The sequence below is a fragment of the Megalobrama amblycephala genome, linkage group LG8 (genome assembly GCF_018812025.1).
Source record: "Megalobrama amblycephala isolate DHTTF-2021 linkage group LG8, ASM1881202v1, whole genome shotgun sequence".
NCBI lineage: Eukaryota > Metazoa > Chordata > Actinopteri > Cypriniformes > Xenocyprididae > Megalobrama > Megalobrama amblycephala.
The window spans coordinates 12,541,481-12,563,285 of record NC_063051.1 but is presented as its reverse complement, the minus strand read 5'-3'; the positions used below and the strand labels follow the sequence as shown (position 1 = coordinate 12,563,285).

At 35.5% G+C, this 21,805-nt stretch overlaps 1 protein-coding gene across 1 annotated transcript; it reads right to left on the bottom strand.

The window, feature by feature from the left end:
• Positions 1 to 1,478: 1,478 nt before the first annotated feature.
• On the bottom strand, positions 1,479 to 20,780 carry smarcc2 (SWI/SNF related, matrix associated, actin dependent regulator of chromatin, subfamily c, member 2). The gene is made up of 26 exons (XM_048199367.1): positions 20,628 to 20,780; positions 19,176 to 19,295; positions 18,989 to 19,074; positions 18,068 to 18,149; positions 17,822 to 17,914; positions 15,869 to 15,938; positions 15,548 to 15,617; positions 15,355 to 15,430; positions 14,913 to 15,157; positions 14,033 to 14,157; positions 13,895 to 13,951; positions 13,556 to 13,593; positions 12,990 to 13,120; positions 12,775 to 12,846; positions 11,885 to 11,998; positions 11,621 to 11,774; positions 11,281 to 11,397; positions 11,074 to 11,136; positions 10,316 to 10,574; positions 9,932 to 10,093; positions 9,784 to 9,851; positions 8,157 to 8,277; positions 7,722 to 7,885; positions 7,499 to 7,633; positions 5,639 to 5,945; positions 1,479 to 3,752 (listed from the first exon to the last, which is right to left on the bottom strand). The coding sequence occupies exons 1-26, from the start codon at positions 20,736 to 20,738 to the stop codon at positions 3,688 to 3,690; spliced, it is 3,105 nt and encodes a 1,034-aa protein (XP_048055324.1). The 5' UTR covers positions 20,739 to 20,780; the 3' UTR covers positions 1,479 to 3,687.
• Between the last annotated feature and the right edge of the window lie 1,025 nt (positions 20,781 to 21,805).

Below are 21,805 nucleotides of genomic sequence, written 5' to 3'. Positions count from 1 at the left end.
TTGAAAATGGGCTAATCCTTTAAATACTTGTGTGGATTCTGATTGGCTGTCAGTGTTTTTTAACACTTGTCAGCAGGAAAAAAACATTCTGAGTGATTCCAGTGATATTGTTGTTATATCCTGAGTTGTTATCGTGGTAACACTTTAGGTCTCACTATGAACTAGATGCTTATTAGCATGCATATTACTAGGATATTGGCTGTTTATTAGTACTTATAAAGCACATATTAATGCCTTATTCTGCATGACCATGTTTTACATCCCTTAATCCTACCCAATACCTAAACTTAAGGTGCCCTAGAACTTTTTTTAAAAAGATGTAATATAAGTCTAAGGTGTCCCCTGAATGTGTCTGTGAAGTTTCAGCTCAAAATACCCCATAGATTTTTTTTAATTCATTTTTTGTAACTGCCTATTTTGGGGCATCATTATAAATGAGCCGATTCAGGGCTACTGGCCCTTTAATTCTCGTGCTCCACGCCCACGGAGCTCGCGCTTGCCTTTAACAGTGCATAAACAAAGTTTACACAGCTAATATAACCCTCAAATGGATCTTTACAAAGTGTTCGTCATGCATGCGGCATGTATGCGTCGGATTATGTGAGTATTGTATACTGTTGTTTACATTTGATTCTGAATAAATTTGAGGCTGTGCTCCGTGGCTAACGGCTAATGCTACACTTTTGGAGAGATTTATAAAGAATGAAGTTGTGTTTATGAATTATACAGACTGCAAGTGTTTAAAAATGAAAATAGCGACGGCTCTTGTCTCCGTGAATACAGTAAGAAACGATGGTAACTTTAACCACATTTAACAGTACATTAGCAACATGCTAACGAAACATTTAGAAAGACAGTTTACAAATATCACTAAAAATATCATATCATGGATCATGTCAGTAATTATTGCTCCATCTGCCATTTTTCACTATTGTTCTTGCTTGCTTACCTAGTCTGTTGATTCACCTGTGCAGATCCAGACGTTACTGCCTGCCCTTGTCTAATGCCTTTCATAATGTTCTGAACATGGGTTGGCATATGCAAATATTGGGGGCGTACACCCCGACTGTTACGTAACAGTCGGTGTTATGTTGAGATTCGCCTGTTCTTCGGAGGTCTTTTAAACAAATGAGATTTATATAAGAAGGAGGAAACAATGGAGTTTGAGACTCACTGTATGTCTTTTCCATGTACTGAACTCTTGTTATTTGACTATGCCAAGATAAATTCAATTTTTCATTCGAGGGCACCTTTAAGAACTATTAATAAGCAGTATTTAGTCATAGTTAATAGTGAGAATTGGACCCTAAACTAAAGTGTGACGATTATCGGTATATTTGTGGTGTGGATTTCCCTATTCTCATAGAATTTGAACAATTATTAAAACTGAATAGTTATTGTAATAGCAGTGTTGGTGGTAATGCCCTTAAAGCCCTTATAGTTTGCACACAAGTACACAATTACACTTCACACAGCTATTATCACTGATGACGCCTTTTATTGTGCAGAACCGTTCAGTATTTATGATACCAAAATTAATCCATTCTTAGTCAAACAGGTGCTAGACAGCTCCAGCTACATCTCCTCAAAGGACAAACTGAACGTCGCCAAACATTCACACACATCTCAATTCAATGGTTACCAGCTTTCACCATTAAAAAAGTATAAACAAAATGTAAAAATTAAAAAAACCGACAACTACTTTTACCACTACAAATGTAAAAGACAAAGACCAAAGAGCTGAGCTAATTGATCAAATGAGATATTCAACACTGGTTGAGGCGTGCAAAACTGTGAGGTTGATGTGAATCTGTTCGGTCAGTAATACTGCATGTTGGACAACTGCATACATGTGCATTCACATACATGTGTGAGGATGTAAACTGCAGATACGATTACAGCGGGAGTGTATGTGTTTGCTGATTCTGATATTGGTAGAATTGATGTCCATCACCATTTGCATTTGTAGTCTGGAAACATGGCAGATGAATGTAAAAGAAAAAAAAAAACATACATACATACAAACAACAATATGTGTGGCAAATAATAGAGTGCATGCACACACACACACACACACACACACACACACACACACACACACAGTCCAGCTTCATCGTATAAAACGACTGACACTTTCACATGAACATGTCAATAATACAACAACATCCACAATCAGAAAGAGAAGGAAAAATTACAGACATGTATATGATAACGTCATTCGTAATAGTGTAAAGAAACATATAAAAATACAAAAATAGGACGGTTACAATATGAAGATATGAGATACACAGACCACAGCTGCAAACGTAACTTTAAAATCCCTTGTCTCTACTCATCAGGTAGTTGCCACTAATTTGTAACAAAACAAAACGGTTTTCCTTCATGTCGTAAATACTTTCTGTGGGTTTGGCCTGATACTAAAATACCCATACACACACACATAACACATTCTGAACTGAAATATCAGTTCTGGCATGAACACTGGATACTAAAATGTGTGATGTGATCTCACTAAAAAGATTAATTCAACTCCATTTGTATTCTTCAAAAATACAACACACATAATCAGCGTATTGTTGTCCTGGAAAGAAACCAGTGTGATTCCCTGCTGTGTTTCCCATTATTTTTTCATTGTCGATTAATCATACACTCCCATAATTAAGTATTCTCATAAGCATGGCAATGAGATGTGAATGAACCAAGAATACCTTCACCTGTTAGAAAGGCAGAGTAACTTATGATATTTTGTGGCAGATACACAAAAAATAACATGCAAACATCAATTATTGATGACATGACTTCCAGGTTTACAGTACATGTTGTCAAGAGGTGCTTCATATAAAGTAAACAGATTTAATACTAATTTGTCATCTCTTTTTTCATCACATGCTAAAATCGAATTGTACATTAAAAAAAAAAAAAAAAAAAAAAAAAAAAAACCAGGCCAAACCACTGAAGCTTTCACATTGTCCCAAAAGCAAAACCGACATTCACGCGCACACATACAAAGTAACAATTACAAAGTCAAGTTTCTCTTCGGACTTACTCCAAATCGAGTGCTTCTATTGAACAAATACAAAGTGATAAAAAGAACATTGATAAAAGAAAACATTAAGTCAGGACTAATTTTGACTTTATGCTTCATCCCTCCAAAAAGTACGATTTGGGAAACATTCTGAAAGTGCAATTTGTTCTTGGTTTTTCTTTTGTTTTGTTTCCATGTGAGTACCTAATGTACATTGAGATGCTTCTGGAGTGCAGATCACAGGTACCTTGGATCCTGTAGTTCGACTCACAGTTAAGTGATGTTACTCAAAATGGAGGACAGACAAGGAAATATTAAGCCTGTGTCTGGTACTTAGATGCAGGCTGTTAGGGTCAGGAGTGCTTTTGTTGGGTTTAAGACCTTTCCAAAAGTCCAAACAAAGGTTTTTTTTTTTTTTTTTTCTGGGGGGTTTTGTCAGTCTTTTTCAAGGTTATCTTTGTTTAGATTTAGCTATTTATTTTGAATCATGTCATGTTCAAGATGCTGGCAAGAATTCATTTATATCATTTTCTCCCAAAAATGATGAAAGTGACAAAAAAGAAGATATCGCTCCCTTTATCTCTATATCTTTTGCTTTCTATCTCATCTCCTTCATTTTCTTCTCTGGAATCACTGATCCCCTTTAAATCTCACCCTCTCTTTTACTGTGGTGGAGGCACAGGGGCGTTTGGATAGAGAGAATCCCCTGGTAGTGGAGTGCTGGAATCTGGAGGAAAAACAAAAAACAAAATAAGCTATTAGACAATTATGCAACAATTAGCATAAATATAATTATAAATATGGCTGCAAGCAGCAATTATCAGGGCTAAGCACAAAAAAAGCACAAAAATTACTGAAAAATAATTAATACAATCACTAGTAATATATTTAATTGCTTATCAGTTTTGACTAATAGTGGCACTGTTATCAAATAATAATGGTGTGGTCAGTGTGAGGTTGTGACACATACGGAGTTTAGTGTCAATATGCAAAAGCATTCAGGAGTTACAGCCTCAGAATCAGCTTGGCACCATGCAATCAAATTTGTTGATGCATTATGCAAGAACAGTTTGGTCAGTCAAAAACCTTTTAATAATACATTTTGTAGCCTCGGGTCATGCTTGTGATGTACCAAGTTTGGTCTGAATATATTCTAAACTGTTGTAGAGATTTACAGCCTTATATCCACTTTGACATGCTCTTCGTCAAAGTCGTTCACACGTTATTCGAGAATGATTTGGTTTATCAAAAAGCTTTTAAAAATATTTTGTCAGCATGGTCTAAAGATGATCTGAGCTAATTTTGGTGAAAATCAGACGAATCATCAAGGATGAGTTCGAAAATGTAGGTTTTTCAGAAAATTCTAAATGGTGGAAAATTTTTCATGATGGAAAAGACTTGAGCCAAGGAATCGGAGGAAAAGGAATTTTCTTTCTAGGCCTTACGGTTCAAAAGTTATTAGCACAGACGTAAGTGCAACTTTGAACAGTTGGTGGCACTAGAAGGATTGAGTTAGAGACTCTACATTTGCTGTGGTTAATGTTGGGACTGTCCTCTATCTGTGTGCCAAATTTCACAACTTTTTACAATACAGTTCTATGGGCTGCCATAAACTTCAAGAGCGGAAGAAGAAGAAGAAGAAGAAGAAAAGGAAGAAGACACTAACGTATACAATAGGTGCCTACAGAACTTTGGTGCTTGGCCCCTTATAAGTATTATTATTTTTATTGAATTATATTAAATGGACATATAATAAGCATTATAATAAATAATAATATAAATATAAAATATATAAAAATAAAATAAAAATATAAATATTAAAAAGTACATTTAAGCCTGACAAAAATGGAAAATATTTCAATTGTAAAACAGTAAAATTACGAATCATGTCAAAATAATCTAATCAAACTGAATTGTGACCAAATTTCAGATTGCATGACGATCATTCAGTAAATATTTGAATCAAATCATTGTAAGAGCAAATACACTACTGTTCAAAAGTTTGGAGTTGTTTTTTTTTTTTTTTAAGAAAATAATGCTTTAATTCAGCAAGAACACATTAAATTGATCAAAAGTGACAGCAAAGAGTTTTACATTGTTACAAAAAAAGTTCTAAATCGAATAAATGCAGTTCTATTTATATTCATTAAAGAATACCTAAAAACATCACGGTTTCCACAAAATATTAAGGAGCTGTTTTCAACATTGATAAAAATAAGAAATGTTTTTTGTGCAGCAAATCAGCATATTAGAATGATTTCATATTAGAAGGATCATGAGACACTGAAAACTGCAGTAAACACCATTATATGCTGAAAATTCAGCTTTGCAACCACAGGAATAATATGTATTTTAAATTATATTAAAATAGAAAACAGTTATTTTAAATTGTAATAATATTTCACAATACTACTGTTTTTATTGTATTTTTGTTCAAACAAATGCAGCCTTGGTGAGCATAAGAGACTTTTTTCAAAAACCTTTAAAAAAATCATATCGACCCCAGACTTTTGAAGGGTGGTGTATGTACACCATTACTGGACAGGTACTGTATAAATAAACAGTATATCACCTTCATAAAGTGTGTACATGTGTATGTATCTATGTCATTACCGTGCGCTGCTCCAGCCTGTGCATTGGTCGGAGGAGAACTGTGAGAGGCAGGTGGAGGAGCTTCATTGTGGACATTAGAGGCAACCACAGGGGCGGGGCTTGGTGTTGGGGGCGTGGCAGAGGCGTTAGCGACAGGTTGGTGGGGTACAGCTGGAGTACTGCCAGACTGATTGCCAGGCTGGTTGCTATGGTGCTGGTGTTGGATCTGCTGGAAGTGTTGCTGTCGAGCTCTCATCTCTGCATACTTCAACTGTTCCATATGAAACGACTGACGATCAGCAAGAAGCTGCTGCCTCTGATACTCCAACTAAAAACATAATATACATATATGCATATTCATTTCTAATTAAAGGAACAGTTTTCCTAAAAATATGAAGAATAATGATTAGTGTTGGGGAAAGTTACTTTTAAAAGTAATGCATTAAATATTGCATTACTCCTTAAAAAAGAAACTAATTGCGTTACTTAGATACTTTTTATGGAAAGTAATGCATTACTTTTGCATTACTTTTTCTCATCTGGGCTGGGCTTGCTTGTTTGCTTTTAATAACAATAAAACAAATAAGCCTCAGGCTCAAGAAAATGCAAAATCATGCATGTACAGTAGAGGGTGCAGCTCAATCAAACCTTTCAACTGTGCTGCTATGCTGAATTACAGAAGAATAGGATGCAGGAAAAGAAAGTTCAACACTCTTACTTAAGAAAAAAAAAATGTTTATCTAAAGTCATTTTTGCTTATTATTCTGTTTGAATTGGATAAAGTATATTTGTGTAATTTAACATAATTATTGAAGGTTTGCGTAATATTCTGTGTTTGCATTTCACTGTTTTTATTCAATTTGAGGAATACTGAATCAATTTTGTGCAAGTGAGATGAGTAAATGCATGTTCAAATTTAGTCTTGAACTACAATAACCACTTACCCTCTATTTCTCTCAACATGAGGACAGGAGAGGAGTCAGTCAATAATGGGAAAAAGTAACTCAGATACTTTTTTGTAAATGTAAAAGTAATGCGTTACTTTACTAGTTACTTGAAAAAAAGTAATCTGATAAAAAAGACTTTGATTTCTGTCTGTTCCTCACATAAAGTTTTTTTGAAAACTTGTAATATAGTGCAAAAATAATTTGAACTGGAGCTTGACAGCCCCTAGTCACTGTATTATTTATTTTGTATGTTTTTTTTTTGCAAGATCAACCTGAACATTTCTGCATTTTGTGCTACACAATGCATACAAATAATTTCCCTTATCACAATTTTTCTTATTTTCGGGCAGCAAAATCATAATTAAAAGAAGACACATTTCATTTAAAAATTACAATTAAATTAAATTAAACTTTTTTTTTCTTCAGATAATTTGTTCCATTTATTTTTCCTAAATATGTCTAACCTTTGAGCATTTCAAGCCTTTAGAAAGTATAATCCATTACAACACATGACAAACAACCAATTTTAGATGTAACAAGGAGTTTGCAAATATTATAATGCATTTTAACTTTGGTTATAATTATTTATGAAAAGATATAATGCATTATAATGTACATTATGAATGCATTTATAATGCATTATACATAAAGGCTTTAAATGAAGTGTTAACAAAAACCCTAATAGAAAATTTAAAATAAAAATAAATGTAATTAACAATTATTAAATTATAATAGTTATTAAAATTCTTATACTTGTTTAAAAAAGTGCATGGAAGAAATAAAATCATACAGGTTTTATAAAAATGACTGTGATTGTTCTTTCAGGCAAGAAATCTACAAAACATTTGCTATGATTTAATGAACCTGACAAACCACTGAAAATAAAAATATACTTCATTATTAAACAAAAACTACATTACCCAAGTGGCCTTACCGCCTCTCTCTCTCTGTCCATGATGGTTTCCAACTCTTCAAAGTGTCTGAGTTTGATCTCCAGTTTCTTCATCTGGGTCTCCACCAGCAGAGCCACCAGAGACTTGATCTTCCTCTCCTCCACTGCAGCCAAGTGCTGAAAGGAAAGGAATCAAAGAGCATTAAGTGTTTAATTTGCAGGAAAGCTGTTTGTTTTCTCACTATGATGTCACTTTTTCACGCACCTTAGCTTTCACGGCAGCAGCAGCAAGCGCGGAAGCAGCAGCAGTGGCCAGGTTTCCCTCTCCTACATCTCTCTCCACCTTTGCCTTCTTCTCTCCCTCACTCTCTCCATCCCTCTGACCCTCTTCTGATCCCTCCTTCCGTTCTTTCTCCTTCTCTCCATCCGCTGCAGGGATCCAAAAGAGTTCAGGTAAGTAACTTCATCAACTTCATACAGTGGCAGTTTTGTACATGCCTTCTGCAACTGATTAGTTTTTCATTCTAGTGCATTTACATCTTGCTAGACAGGCAAATAATGCATTAGTGTATCTGCATCACACTACACATCTGCATATCTCAACCTTTTATGTTTACTTCTGTACTTTACTCCTGTTTTTTTTTTTTATTCTAGTACTGGACTTTTATTTTACAAATATATTTTATTGCTGTAAACACACCCATTTCTGAGTCTGTTTTCTCCGTCTCTCTCTCTGTCTCCCCTTCTCTCACTCTCTCTTCCTCTTTTTTGCCGTTCTCTCCTTGTTTCTCTTCCTCCTCACTGGGTCCATCTTTGCTCTCCTAAAATGTAACAGACACAAGATGAATGTGTTAACATTAAGAAAATATGATAAATCTCATATGAACTAAAAGCTGACAAATCTGAGAACGCTATTTCATTTGTCTAATTTAATCCAGATATTTTTCATTATAAATTATACTCATTATTACAAGGATGCAGTAAGCTGATCAAAAGTGACAGATATCTATCATTTACAAAGGATTTCTATTTCAAATAAATGCTGTTCTAATGAACTTTCTATTAATCAAAGAATCCTGAGAGAAATATTCATCACTGTTTCCACAAAAATATTAAGAAACACAAGGGTTTCTTGATCACCAAATCAGCATATTAGAATGATTTCTGAAGGATCATGTGACACTGAAGACTGGAGTAAAGGCAGCTGAAAAATCTGTATTGCCATTACTTGAATAATGTAATAATTACACACAAAAAAAGAACTTTCACTGTTGTTAGTTTCACTCAAACCATCCTTGTTCACATTACTTAAAAACTCATGTAACTACATGAACTTAATTTAACTTGAGTTGTTTCTACTAATAATAATTACTTTTTAAAACACATTAAAAAGTAGTTATTTAAATTCTAACAATATTTCAAAATATTTCTATATTACTGTTTTTTTGTTAACAAATAGATGCACCCTTGGTAAGAATAACAAACTTTCGAAAACATTTCAAAATTTTACAATATATTTTTAAAGGTCCCGTTTTTCGTGGTTTTTTTGAAGCTTTGATTGTGTTTATAGTGTGCAATATAACATGTGTTCATGTTTCACGTGTAAAAAAAAAACAGTATTTTTCACATAATTTACTTATCTGTATACCGCTGTTTCCACTGTCATAAAAACGGGCTGATGACTTCCTTGTTCTATGAAGTCCCTCCTTCAGAAATACGTAACGAGTTCTGATTGTGCCAGCGGTTCCTGTGTTGTGATTCGACAGCTCTGAGCGCACCGTGCCCGGAAAAGTCACGCCTCTTACCATAACGTGGAGATGCACGCGCTCAGTGTTATTGTAAACATGTCTTTAATTTTACCCTATCAATTTGAGCCGGAATCAGACCCGGTGATTGGACTGCGGGATGAAAATAACAGCGTTTCGACGACATGGCGACAAACACACTCTACAAACGCAACTCTTGTGTATTCCTGTGGGCGGAGGTTAGTCAAAAAACTGTTTTAGTGACGTCATTAAAGAAGGAAATAGAGGGATGTAGTCCAAACTGGTCGTTCGATGTAGGCGACTTCTGTTAAATAAAATATCTCGCTTGGCATTGAACTTTGAGCTTTAAAATTTTACAGATTTTATTTATACTCTAACAACAACATTACACACTAACTAAAGTTTGAAACATGGGATCACGAAGAACGGGATCTTAAAAAAAATATATATATATTCCAAAATCCTAAAGTTTTTTTTTTTTACTTCTCGATTTTTAATCCAACATTTTCAATGCAGTCTCAGACTTTTGGACTCCACTGTACATATTTTGCATGTACACACCTTATTGTCTCTCTTATCTTGGCTGGATTGACCATCACTGCTTTTATTCTCCTCATTTCCATCCTCAGCTGAAAATTAAACATACACAGTTAATTTCTCTCACTATTTACTTTAGGGAAAACAAGTGAAAATGTGTTTGTTCACTTACCGGGTTTATCAGCATCTTCAAGACCAGTTCCTGCGATGCCGCTGCCCTCCAGGCCGTAGAGAGGGTCTGGCCTTCCACTTGCTCTGGCCGCCTCCTCCACTCGACGCACATGAGCCTCCACCAACGCAGCTGGTACCTCCTCTTTCATTCGAGAGAACTCCTCTAAGAAAGAGAATAGAAACATGATGTTCATGTAGAAAAATACAAGACTACTTTTATAATACATTTCGCCATATTTGGAGCTTGAGCTCAGTTCATATTACTATTGTTGTATACAAAAACAAGAAAAGAAAAATAAATAAAATCAAACAGTCATTTCAAGGGTAAGTATATGACGGTTTTCATTTTTGTTTGAACAATCACTTAAATAGTTTAACTTCTCACCAAGTGCAGATTTAGCTGCAGCTGAAGCCACTCGAGGGTCGACCACAGAGGCTAGGAATGCCACAGTGCTCATGACAGGGTTCCCTGCTTGACTGAATGGAATCGGCTGATAGGCTAATGGGCCCAGGGAGGAGGAGCTATCCTCCAGGTAGGGGTCTTCAATCGGTAGACGCAGGAAGTGGAGAATGCACTCATCCTGTGTGCGGCTGCCCACGTGTTCCGATACTTTATTCCAGTCATCTTTATACATCTCTAGACCCTGAGAACAAACAGGAATTGTTATGTGTGTGTAAAAGAGCAGAAGTCAACATCACACAAAAGTTTGGGGTCAATAAGATTTGCATTAAATTGGTCAAAAGTGGCAGTAAATCTATTTCAAATCATTTTAATTCAAATGATAATAATAATAAATGTTTCTTGAGCACCAAATCATCATATTAGAATGATTTCTGAAGGATCATGTGACACCGAAGACTAGAGTAATGGCTGCTAAAAATTCAGCTTTGCAATCAAAGGAAAAAAATATGTTAAAATATAATAACATAGAAATCAGTTATTTAAAATTGTAATAATATTTCACAATATGTCTGTATTTACTGTATTTTTGAACAATTAAATGCAGCCTTGATGAGCATAAGAGACCTTTGAACGGTAGTGTAATTTGTAATGAAAAAAAAATCATATTAAATAAGAAAAAAGCAAAACTCAAGCATTTTGACTATAGTGGCCTCAGAGTTTTTAATATGTATATACAGTACCTCCAGAAGTAGCAACGTCTCCTGGTCCGTCCATTCCCGAGTGGCACTAGCAGCATTTTTATTCTGTGCAACGACAAAAGAAGGTCCTTTATCTTTCTCACAGTGATCAGAATCAATTCCATATTTCATATTGGAAAACTCTTTTCAACCTCACACATTCTCACACTCTCTCTGCACCATGTGTGATATTTGATGGGCGGCTCTTACTTTAACTGGGCCGCTCTTCTTACTGTACACATCTGTCCTCAACCCAAAGTTCTGTAAGTCGGCAGGTTTGTCCTTCACTTTGTCTGGGAATGAGAGCATCTGTTGAGAAGATGAAGTCTAAAGGAAACAAAGAGAAAAAAAGACCTTACATAAAATGAATATTGATAGCAATTTACATTGAAAGTGTGTTTCGATCAAATAAAACATAAAGAAAATTCTAGATATGTTAATGTTTTTAGTTCCTTTTAAAGAAAAGAAAAATAAGTGATCAAAGAAATAATAATTCAAAAATTTGTGTGGATGACACCTCTAGTGAGTATGCATGTGTACTTTATTTTACCTGGGATGCTTTAGGCTGTAGTGGTACCAGACTTGATGGAGTATCTGCCAGTACGTGAAAGTGTGAGGTGGGTGGAGGCCCCATGGGAGTGGGCCGACTTTCTGAATCCACCTGATAGTTAATCAAGCCCCACTGTTCCAGAAACGCATGGACTCTGTTTACACACACACACACTTACAGTTAAAATTAATCAAAGTCAAAAAGAACCATGCATATACAATATAAACATATAGGAATTTTAGAGGTGTAATTCTTTTCCCAGACCTCATAATGGCACAAACATCTCCAGCCAGGTTTCTACGGCAAGCTGTGGAGGTCAAATACTCCTGTGGGTTCAGCCTGTACGTGTCGATCATGAAGTTACGGTATGCCAGATAACTGTAACACAGCAAAGTGTGAAGATGAAATGGGGTGGATAAAGCTAATTAAAGTGCCCCTATTATACTTTATGTAATATGTTTATGAATGCAAAAGGTCTGAAAAGTTTTAAAGATCAAAGTACACAACAAATAAAGTTATTTTCTCCTAAATGAAAAAAATCTATTCTGAACAGCTGATACGAGTTGTCAACAATTCCAGTCTCGCTTCTGTAACATATCTACATATTTGCATAATGCCTGCCTATGGTCTTCATTGGCTGCCCATGAACAATGTCTTCTTAGTACTCTGACCCTCCCTCAAACACCATAGTTGTAGCAACATGTCGTGTTGTCGATATGTCAAGAAGACGCTGTTTGCAGAGCTTCCAACTTCCAAAGAATGAGAACTCGAGCTGGAATTGATACTGTAAAACCTACGCCATTGTTAATGTTCATGTATACTACTGCTGAGGAAGCCACTGGAGCTGAAGATATGGTAATGGCTGTTTCATTTCCGACACACACTGTAAGCGGTAGACCAATCACAACAGACACAACGCCATCTGACCAATCAGAGCAGAGGAAGCTCTCGGAAAGAAGTGTTTTAGAGAGTCCTTTATCGAGCCATTTCAGGTAATGTGAGAAAAGAGGTGATGTGCAATGTATATTATAAGAAAATTTAAGTATATTTTGATCTTGGATGCATGTTAACCTTTTGTAGGAGACTTTAATAAAGGCACTTTATTCAAGTTCAAATCAATCTTTGTGTATATGTTCACAAACACATATTCTTACATTTCAGGAGTCTTCGACTTGTTCTTCCCATTGAAAAACTCAGGCAGTGCTCTGCGCTCTATGGCATGGACACTAAAAGAGACAAAAATAGACTGTTACATTCGAACTTTGTTGTGACTCTTGATTTCTCTATCATGACAAAACAGAATACTTCCTATCTAAACAGGTGATTCTTGATGAGAATATGTTTCAAATGTTGTGTGTAGTCACAGTACCTGTTGTAGTCAAACCAAGCAGCATAGCTAGGGATAATGATATGATGGGTCTGTTCAGTGACATTATCCTCATGAAGATCTGATCCCTTCACTGGTTCTCCTTTCACACTCGGGGAACCTTCTTCTTCCTCCTAGAAACACAAAGTAAGCTAACCATGAATGCTGCTCATGAAATACAGTGGGATTTAAACATCTGACACCATATTGATAAACTAGTCTAGTTTAAATCTGGGAATTAGCAAAGTGTTAAGATTTTGATAAATTTATATATTTCAAATTCTGTACTATTTACAAATCCTGTTTTATTAACTTGTGGAGTTCATACAACTTGAAATACTAAGAAATTCTTCATTTTTAATTTCATATTTTCTCTCAAATTGTTATGATACTTTAATTTAAATATAAAAATGTAAATTAATAATTAATGAACACAAAAAACTGCAAAATAGAAGCATGTTTATTATTTGGTCTCAGATCCATCAGTATATATAAAAATTAACGCAGGTTTGTGAAACTGAACTGAAACTGTGAAATGTTAAATGTGGTTCATATAATTCCTGCTATACCTTTCCTACAGTCTCCATTGATTCATCCTCTTGCTCATCTGTGTGATAGCAGGTGTGACAGCAGAAGGAAAAAAACTCAAGAGTTGAATTAATTTTGCACATACACTTTTACTTTATGGTACAAAAAAACCCTGTTAATTAGCACAGAAAGCTTAATTGTGTGCTTTTCATGTTAAAATGCCTCCTGCAATCCCAGCTCAATCTGTGAAGAAAACTTTAAGCAGAACTCTGTTGGGCGGCATCCTTAATTTTTGCAATTCCACATGGTGCCATTATTGGCACAGAAAAGACACACTTCACCTTTCGGTTAGTTTGAGTGGCAGGAGTGTAGAGACATACCCAGGTCAGTCATAGTGCCTCCTTTCACTGGAGTCGAATCTGAGTCCTTCTTAGTCACTACACACACAAATATCAAGATTACACACAATATAGACTAAATTGTTAGGTAAAAAAAAAACATTAGATGTGTGAATTTACCTGTTTTAGGTAGTGTAGCTTCCTCCACTGCAGGCACAGGTGAGGGTTCATCTAAATCTTTAGTAAGATCTTCCTGTTCTTCCTCTCTCTGTCCTCTTTTGGACTTAGTGTAGGGAGTAGTGGGCCTGAAAACACACACACAGGTCCGTACAAAGACCCAGAGAGAGTGTCATCTATACATTTCCAATGCATACATTGATTTCAAGAAATAATAAGCCAAATCTTATATACATTTTTGATAGATTTAAATCAGTTTTGTGTGTAATGCCAATTTTTTTTTTTCCACATTGAATCAGAATGACTACCAGAATGATCAGTTATCTATTCAAATGCAAAGTATAATTTTAACAATAATAATATGTTAAATACTTTGCAAGGCAATAACTACATATTTAAGATTAGGGGTAAGAGTTAAAGGGATACCCAAAAATGAAAATTCTGTCATCAATTACTCACCCTCAAGTTGTTTCAAACCTGTATACTGTATGTATCGAACACAAAAGAAGATATTTTAAAGAATGTCTGTAACCAAACAGTCGATGGACCCCATTGACTTCCATAGAATATCTTCTTTTGTGTTCAACAGAAGAAAGAAATTCATACAGGTTTGGAACATCTTGAGGGTGAGTAAATGTTGACAGCATTTTCATTTTTGGGTGAACTATCCCTTTAAGGAATTCATTGAAATCCCCATATTTGTTAGCCACTATCTGAATTTTGGGGGTGACACTTCCTGCTATGGTGGATATGGCCCTGGTACCGTGGGCTGTAATAAATAAAGGAAATAAATAATACATTTTAAATACATTTCAGAAATTGTCTGAAACAAATATCACTGCTTCCTGAGAAGCAATAGTTTAAGATTCAGTAATAAAAATACCCTTTCTTGGTGTTTTTCTTCTTGCTCTCCTGTGGTGGAGGTGTAGGAGATGGAGACGGGGAGCGTTTCCTCTTTTTGGCACTGCTGGGTTTTTTATCCCTCCTTTCATCTGGAGTGCTCACTTCATCTGTGAGAGTCTTCGCTGAAATCCTCTTCCTCCTCGGTCCGCCCTCTCCCACCTCATAGTCTTCCTCATTCATCCACTCATTAAACTGATCCAGGTCCAGAATCCACTTGGCATGGACCTACACACACACACACACACACACATAAACTTGCAGTCAGATGGCAAATGGATGGATTTCTCAGATGACCATCAGCTAATCAATGGTATTATAAAAACATGAAAGACAGAGAGAACATGTGCAGGACAAAAGAGACAAAGAAAAAGAGAGGTAAAGGATTGGAGACAGATGGAGAGAGGTAAGGGGGGGTTTCTAACCTTCCTGGGTTTCTCAGCAGTGGGCGGATCCTCCACAGCAGCCTCCACCTCACTGGCTGAGATCCATGTGTCATAACTGCATCATGAACACAGCACATTAATCCTGCATTCACATACACACCTGAACTATGTATATGTGTGTGTGTGTGTGTGTGTGTGTGTGTCTGTGTGTTGTGTGTGTGTGAGTGTTCACCTATCAGGCCAGTAGCCCCAGTGTAGCAGCATCTGCTTGTCCCTCTTCATTACAGGACGGACCCACTCTTCTGAAAACCACACACACATACCAATTACAATATTACTACAGAGAAACATTCTTCTTTTTAATTTTTTCTTTAAAAAAATTAATGGAGGGGTACAAAGGGGCTAAAAGCCTTGACAAACAAGCCTTTTTAATTCATTTTGGGAGAAAATAAGAAGAGCATTTTACCGTGGGGGGGTGTTTAGCCCCGTTGTACCCTACACATGTGTGTGAATATATATTTTTACACAATAAACAACACACAGCAGAACATACCATCCTCCAGACTAGCAGGAATAGGCACCACTACATGAGAGCTAGAAAGCTTATCTTCAGTCACAGACCCCTACAAACACACACATACATATCTAATAAGACGGGGTCATTTCTTGATCCTGATTGACTTCAAAGAAATATGGTACTGAAATATGGACTGGGTGATATATAAAATAAGCAAAAACGGGAACAAAGCATGCACAAAAATGCTCAAGTTGGGTGCTTGACAAAGGAAACAATAAAAAACAGAAAAAAGTCACCACACCAAGGCTCCAAAAATGCAAAACTTTTAATGTACTCTGCGTGCTTGAAATATTACCTTTGTGAGAAAATCAAGTACAATGATTTTTATTAATTAAAATTAAGCAACATTGTAAAAAAACTAGGAAAGTAGGTTAGTTTTATACCTTAACTTTTAAGGTGTTTCAGGGCATATTATATATATATATATATATATATATATATATATATATATATATATATATATACACACACACACACACACACATTACCGTTCAAAAGTTTGGGGTCAGTAAGATTTTTTAATGCTTTAAAAGAAGTATCTTCTGCTCACCAAGCCTGCATTTATTTGATAAAAATACAAACAAAAACAGTAATATTGTGAAATATTATTCCAATTTAAAACAGCTGTTTTCTATGTCAATATACAGTAAAGTGTAATTTATTCCTGTGATCAAAGCTGAATTTTCAGCATCATTACTTCAGTCTTCAGTGTCACATGATCTTTCAGAAATCAATCTAATATGATGATTTGATGCTCAAGAAACATTCATTATTATTATCAATGTTGAAAACAGTTGTGTACAATTTTTTTTCAAAATTCTTCGATGAATAGAAAGTTCAAAAGAACAGCATTTATTTAAAATAGAATATTTTCTAACATTATAATTGTCTTTACTGTAACTTTTGATCAGTTTAACTGATCCTTGATGAATAAAAGTATTGATTAATTTGATTTCTATCCCCCAAAAATAAAATTAAAATTCTTACTGACCCCAAACTTTTGAACGTTAGTGTTTAATGTTACAAAAGATTTAGATTTCAGACAAATGCTGTTCTTTTGAACTTTCTATTCATCATAGCATCATGAAATAAAAATGTAAATAACTGTTTTCAACATTGATAATAATCATAAATGTTTCTTGAGCATCAAATCATCATATTAAATTGATTTCTGAAGGATCATGTGACACTGAAGACTGAAGTAATGATGCTGAAAATTCAGCTTTGATCACAGGAATAAATTACACTTTACTGTATATTGACATAGAAAACAGCTGTTTTAAATTGGAATAATATTTCACAATATTACTGTCAAATAAATGCAGGCTTGGTGAGCAGAAGATACTTCTTTTAAAACATTAAAAAATCTTACTGACCCCAAACTTTTGAACGGTAGTGTATATATATATATATATATATATATATATATATTATGGTCTCTCTAAATATACTTGATTCTGATTGGCTGGAACATGTGCAATAAAACCGTTTAATGCACAGGTAATGCGCTGTTCTCATTAAAGCTGCTCTCAGTGAAGCGCGCACATGAAAACAGGAGCACAGAAACTTGTTGTCAACTCTGCCCTGCAACTTTTATTAATAAATTAACTGAATTGCTACATTTTATTACTCAACAAGGAGGATGTATCGTCACTGTTTTTGAAGTAATTAAACTCACAGTTTCTATGTTAGTAGAGAGACAGACGCAGACGCAGGTAATCGCACATCTCTCTCTCTCTCTGATGTGATATCAATATGTAACTTATTGATATGAGATACATAAACAATATTATAAATAGCTAAAAAAAAACAACAACTAAATTTACTAAATAAATAAAAATACTAAAAAAAAAACTTTTTAAAATAAAAATACATTATCCAGCCATGATGACCTTTGAAACAACTAAAACTATTGTTTTTTGCAAGTACCTGGTGTCGTTTGATAATGTCCTTCAGTTTTCCCAGTAGCTTAGGCTCTATCTCTGAGCTCAGGTAAATCACAGGTCGGGACAAACAGTTATTCTACAAAGGAAAAAACACATCATTATTCAACACTTCATCTCATATATGCATATACTAATACATCAAACCATATGATGGCTGCAAGTGATGTCTTAAATAAACGTTCATTTGACTGGATGACTGTGTGTGTGAAATTGTGCGTTTGATACACACCTGTACCAAAGACTTTTCTATAGTCATGAACATTTCAACATTGCGGTCCATTCTAGAAGGGTTCTGAAAGTCAAATCTCCTCCTGATGGATACAAAAGTGAACAGCTAATGAGTATTAATTAGGTTTTTGATCCATAATCATTGAAGTGCCACTTCATGTATCACTGGTAAGTACTTTAACACAACAGGACTATTACACTAATAGAAAGTTCAAAGGCAGCAACATAAAAATGTCATTCAGAATCTATTCAGGAGCATAAGGACCAATTCACACCACGAGGGAGGTGAATCACGACTCTCTTGGTGAGTGTGTCATAAGGTTAAGTGTCAGAGAAATTATACAACAACTGATTAAGCCACTCAAATAAGTGGCAAACATACATGTTAAATGAATAGATACTTAAAGGTGCTCTAAGCGATCCTGGGTGGAGTAACTTCCTGTTGACGTTCGAAGTGTTGTCAAACAAAACAGAGGCTAGTCATGAACGCGCATTTAAAATCATTCTTGTCGGTTATTGGCTGGAGCATGTTTATTATGATTCGTGGTCCAGGCTGCACCAGGTAGTTTTTGTTGCCGTTTTTGGAGCTTGTGGCGACTACAGAGACCACGTTTTTTTACAGTGTGTTCAGGGGACAGGCAGCTAGTGGATAGTGAGGAGATGTTTGCTGTATGTGACAAAAAATGTTTTGGCCTAAAAACGTGTGACATCGCTTAGAGCACTTTTAAGTAGTCCACATGATGTATATATTTTACATGACACCCTGTCTATATACATATATTTTGTTGTAATTATAGCCTACTACGTATATATACATATAAACCAAAAATATTGTTATTTTTAATTCTCATTATTAATTTACATTTAATTGCCGTGATTATAGCGTCAATTAAATAAAGAGAAGTGAATGAAAGACCATTACCATCCTTGATCACTCTTGAACTTGTAGGCAGCAGCCAGAATATGACACAGAGATCCTCCAGATTTGAAATCCAAAAAACACTTCATCTAAGGGTGAGAGGAGAGCATCATCAGCACTCTACATGGTGCAATGATTACTGTAATGCATTCAATTCAATACTATTATGAAAGAAGGCTTGTGTGAGTACCGGTAGTTTAGTGAGGGGAGGGTTGCTGACATGTCGGCCAAACACTTCCTCCTGAAACTGAAGCAGCTGAACCACCAGACTCGATAAAGATTTATTGGTGGGGGGCTCTGCTTGAATATACTAGAAAGAACCACACAACGTTTTATGATCTAGACAATATAATAAGAGGAACATATATGTTGATTAGTCACAGAGAAATACATCAACGAGGCAGATTAATCTTCAATATTTGGCCATTCCGATATATTAGAATTATACTGTGTACATGTTGAGACAATTGCAAAATCATTATACTTTATTACATATACTGTGGGGTTCGAATTCATGTTAATTCAAACTTTCACTAGAAATTGATGTTGATTATATAATTCATGAAATGAAAATATTAAATTAGAAACATGAAAAATAAATACACTTTCTCTTAGACTTCACCAAGTCATTGATCTAAAGCATATGGACATGCTTGGTCTGTCAGCTTTCCTTATACATAAATGGAACATCTACATAATCTGCATTACATGACTATTTAAAAGTTAAAATCAGTACCTTTAAATGACATAAAAGTGAAGGATGCTCTGAGCAATATAATAGTCATAAGTACTATAACAGAACATCAATGCATCCTCAAACGCTGTCATGACAGTGCACATCTTTTATAAATAAGTTTCATATTTCTATTTGCAATTTCAGTGTTTCATTCATTTAATGTTTCTATATTGTAACCTTAATTTGACAATATTATTTATGCAATGCTAATTCCGGTGTAAATGCATATAAATTAGGTTAGCTTTGAACTGGATTATATGAAAAGACGTTTTATATGCAAGGAATTCCTTTCTTTACCTCATATATGAAATCACAATTTGACAATTTCATGCAACTGAGGTGTTTATTAACAGGAAATTAGATTTCGTTGCATACTATAGTCGAAATCCACACATTGTTTTATTGTATCAAGTAATTTCCAAGTGTAAATTGTATAGAGAAAAAATACTCTTCACATCCGAGTGTGAATTCCCCATTGTCTATATCACATTGCTGCTTTTTATATGCACAGCGCGCGAGGTTTGGCTACACATCTGGATTCACGCACTTGCGCTGCCAATACCGCAGACTCGTTACATGAGCTGGCCTTTTCTTGAATAAAAGAGAAAGGCCATTCATAAAAACCTATTAGATAAGGTCTAATGACCATTCAGAGATTTAGAAACGACATCAGATAGTGAAGATGAAGCCGATTCTTGGGTACGTCTTAAGACTTTTCTCAAGACGCGCATGCAGCATCTTCTATTGTCTGAGACGCATCAGACTGTGGATTTTAAACAGCTGGATTTCTCTCCATCTCCTTTCCTGCCCTCCCCTCTCCTTTCTGCCTACCCGCATCGAGTCTGTCCTTTCCTGCACACATAACTCAATGACCGTTCGTGCTGGTTACAAATAAACGAATGGTACCTTTTTATAATTCTTGCCCAGCCAAACCCGGACATTGTCGAACTGCGAGACGGTATCAGACGCTTCGAAATATTTTACATTCGGGCCGCCGTCTTTCTTCCGTACCGCCATCTTTGTCTGCTCGAAAGTTTTGCCACCCACCGCCCCCTGGCGTTCATTTGTTTTTGCTCGAAAAGTCGAAAGTAATAGTCGATGCCTATGAAACGACCCCCATTCTGGCTCAAATGCTAGGCTTGCGCTTCTCTTGGAGCCTTATGAAAACTTGAGCCAAAATGGCGGACAAGGGGGGCCAGTGACTTCCCGGTATCCCATCCCCCTCCCCAAATAGTCAAATCACATCTCCACACTGAGCTTTGCACAATAGATTGTTGTAGTCCTCATATTTTAGTACCTTAAATGGCTATCTAGCACCTCGTTTAAAATAGCCTCAAGCTGTATAAATGTAAAGACAGTTTATCCAAATCACTTGATCTTTGAACGCTTAATAAAAGGCTGTTTACCACGCACCAGCAAACGGTAAGTAATTTGAATGGCTAGTGATTATGAGCAGGAACCAAATGTGTCTGTCAACACCCCATAAATGTATAACTCAATGTGTTGTTGAACTGGATGCTCTTGACCATCTCGAACTTTTCAAGTTCAAGTCCAGTCTTCGCAGCAAATAGCTATACCTAAAATATCCAATAGGTGTTGCTGTTGTCTAAAGTAAAGTTGTCCATTTTGCGTCTGCTTAGTCTGGTTGTTCGTTAAGTAGACTCACTAATAAACATGTGGCAACATAGTTTACTCTCATGTTCTGCCCATTTAAGTGACTTTTCCTACTGCACCACCTTTATGAAAAGTGTCTACTTTATGATAAAACGGATTAAAAAAGTGTTCATAGGTGTTTTTTTATTTAGTCAGAAAGTGACAGCAAATTATTGTGGGCATTTCTGATGGCCATATGTATGTGAAGATTGTCAGAAAGAAGGACAGTGTTTCATTTCAATGTGGAAATGTGGAATTAGACTATCTATCTATCTATCTATCTATCTATCTATCTATCTATCTATCTATCTATCTATCTATCTATCTATCTATCTATCTATCTATCTATCTATCTATCTATCTATCTATCTATCTATCTATCTATCCATCCATCCATCCATCCATCCTCTCTCTCTGTCTATGTGCAAATA

Excerpts from the sequence above, each read along its gene's own strand:
- smarcc2 (XM_048199367.1), bottom strand. The coding sequence starts at position 20,738 with ATGGCGGTACGGAAGAAAGACGGCGGCCCGAATGTAAAATATTTCGAA. Across the intron at positions 19,296-20,627 it reads TGGGCAAGAATTATAAAAAG|TATATTCAAGCAGAGCCCCC; the intron begins GTACCATTCGTT and ends GGTTCTTTCTAG. Across the intron at positions 9,852-9,931 it reads TGAAGATGCTGATAAACCCG|CTGAGGATGGAAATGAGGAG; the intron begins GTAAGTGAACAA and ends TTTAATTTTCAG.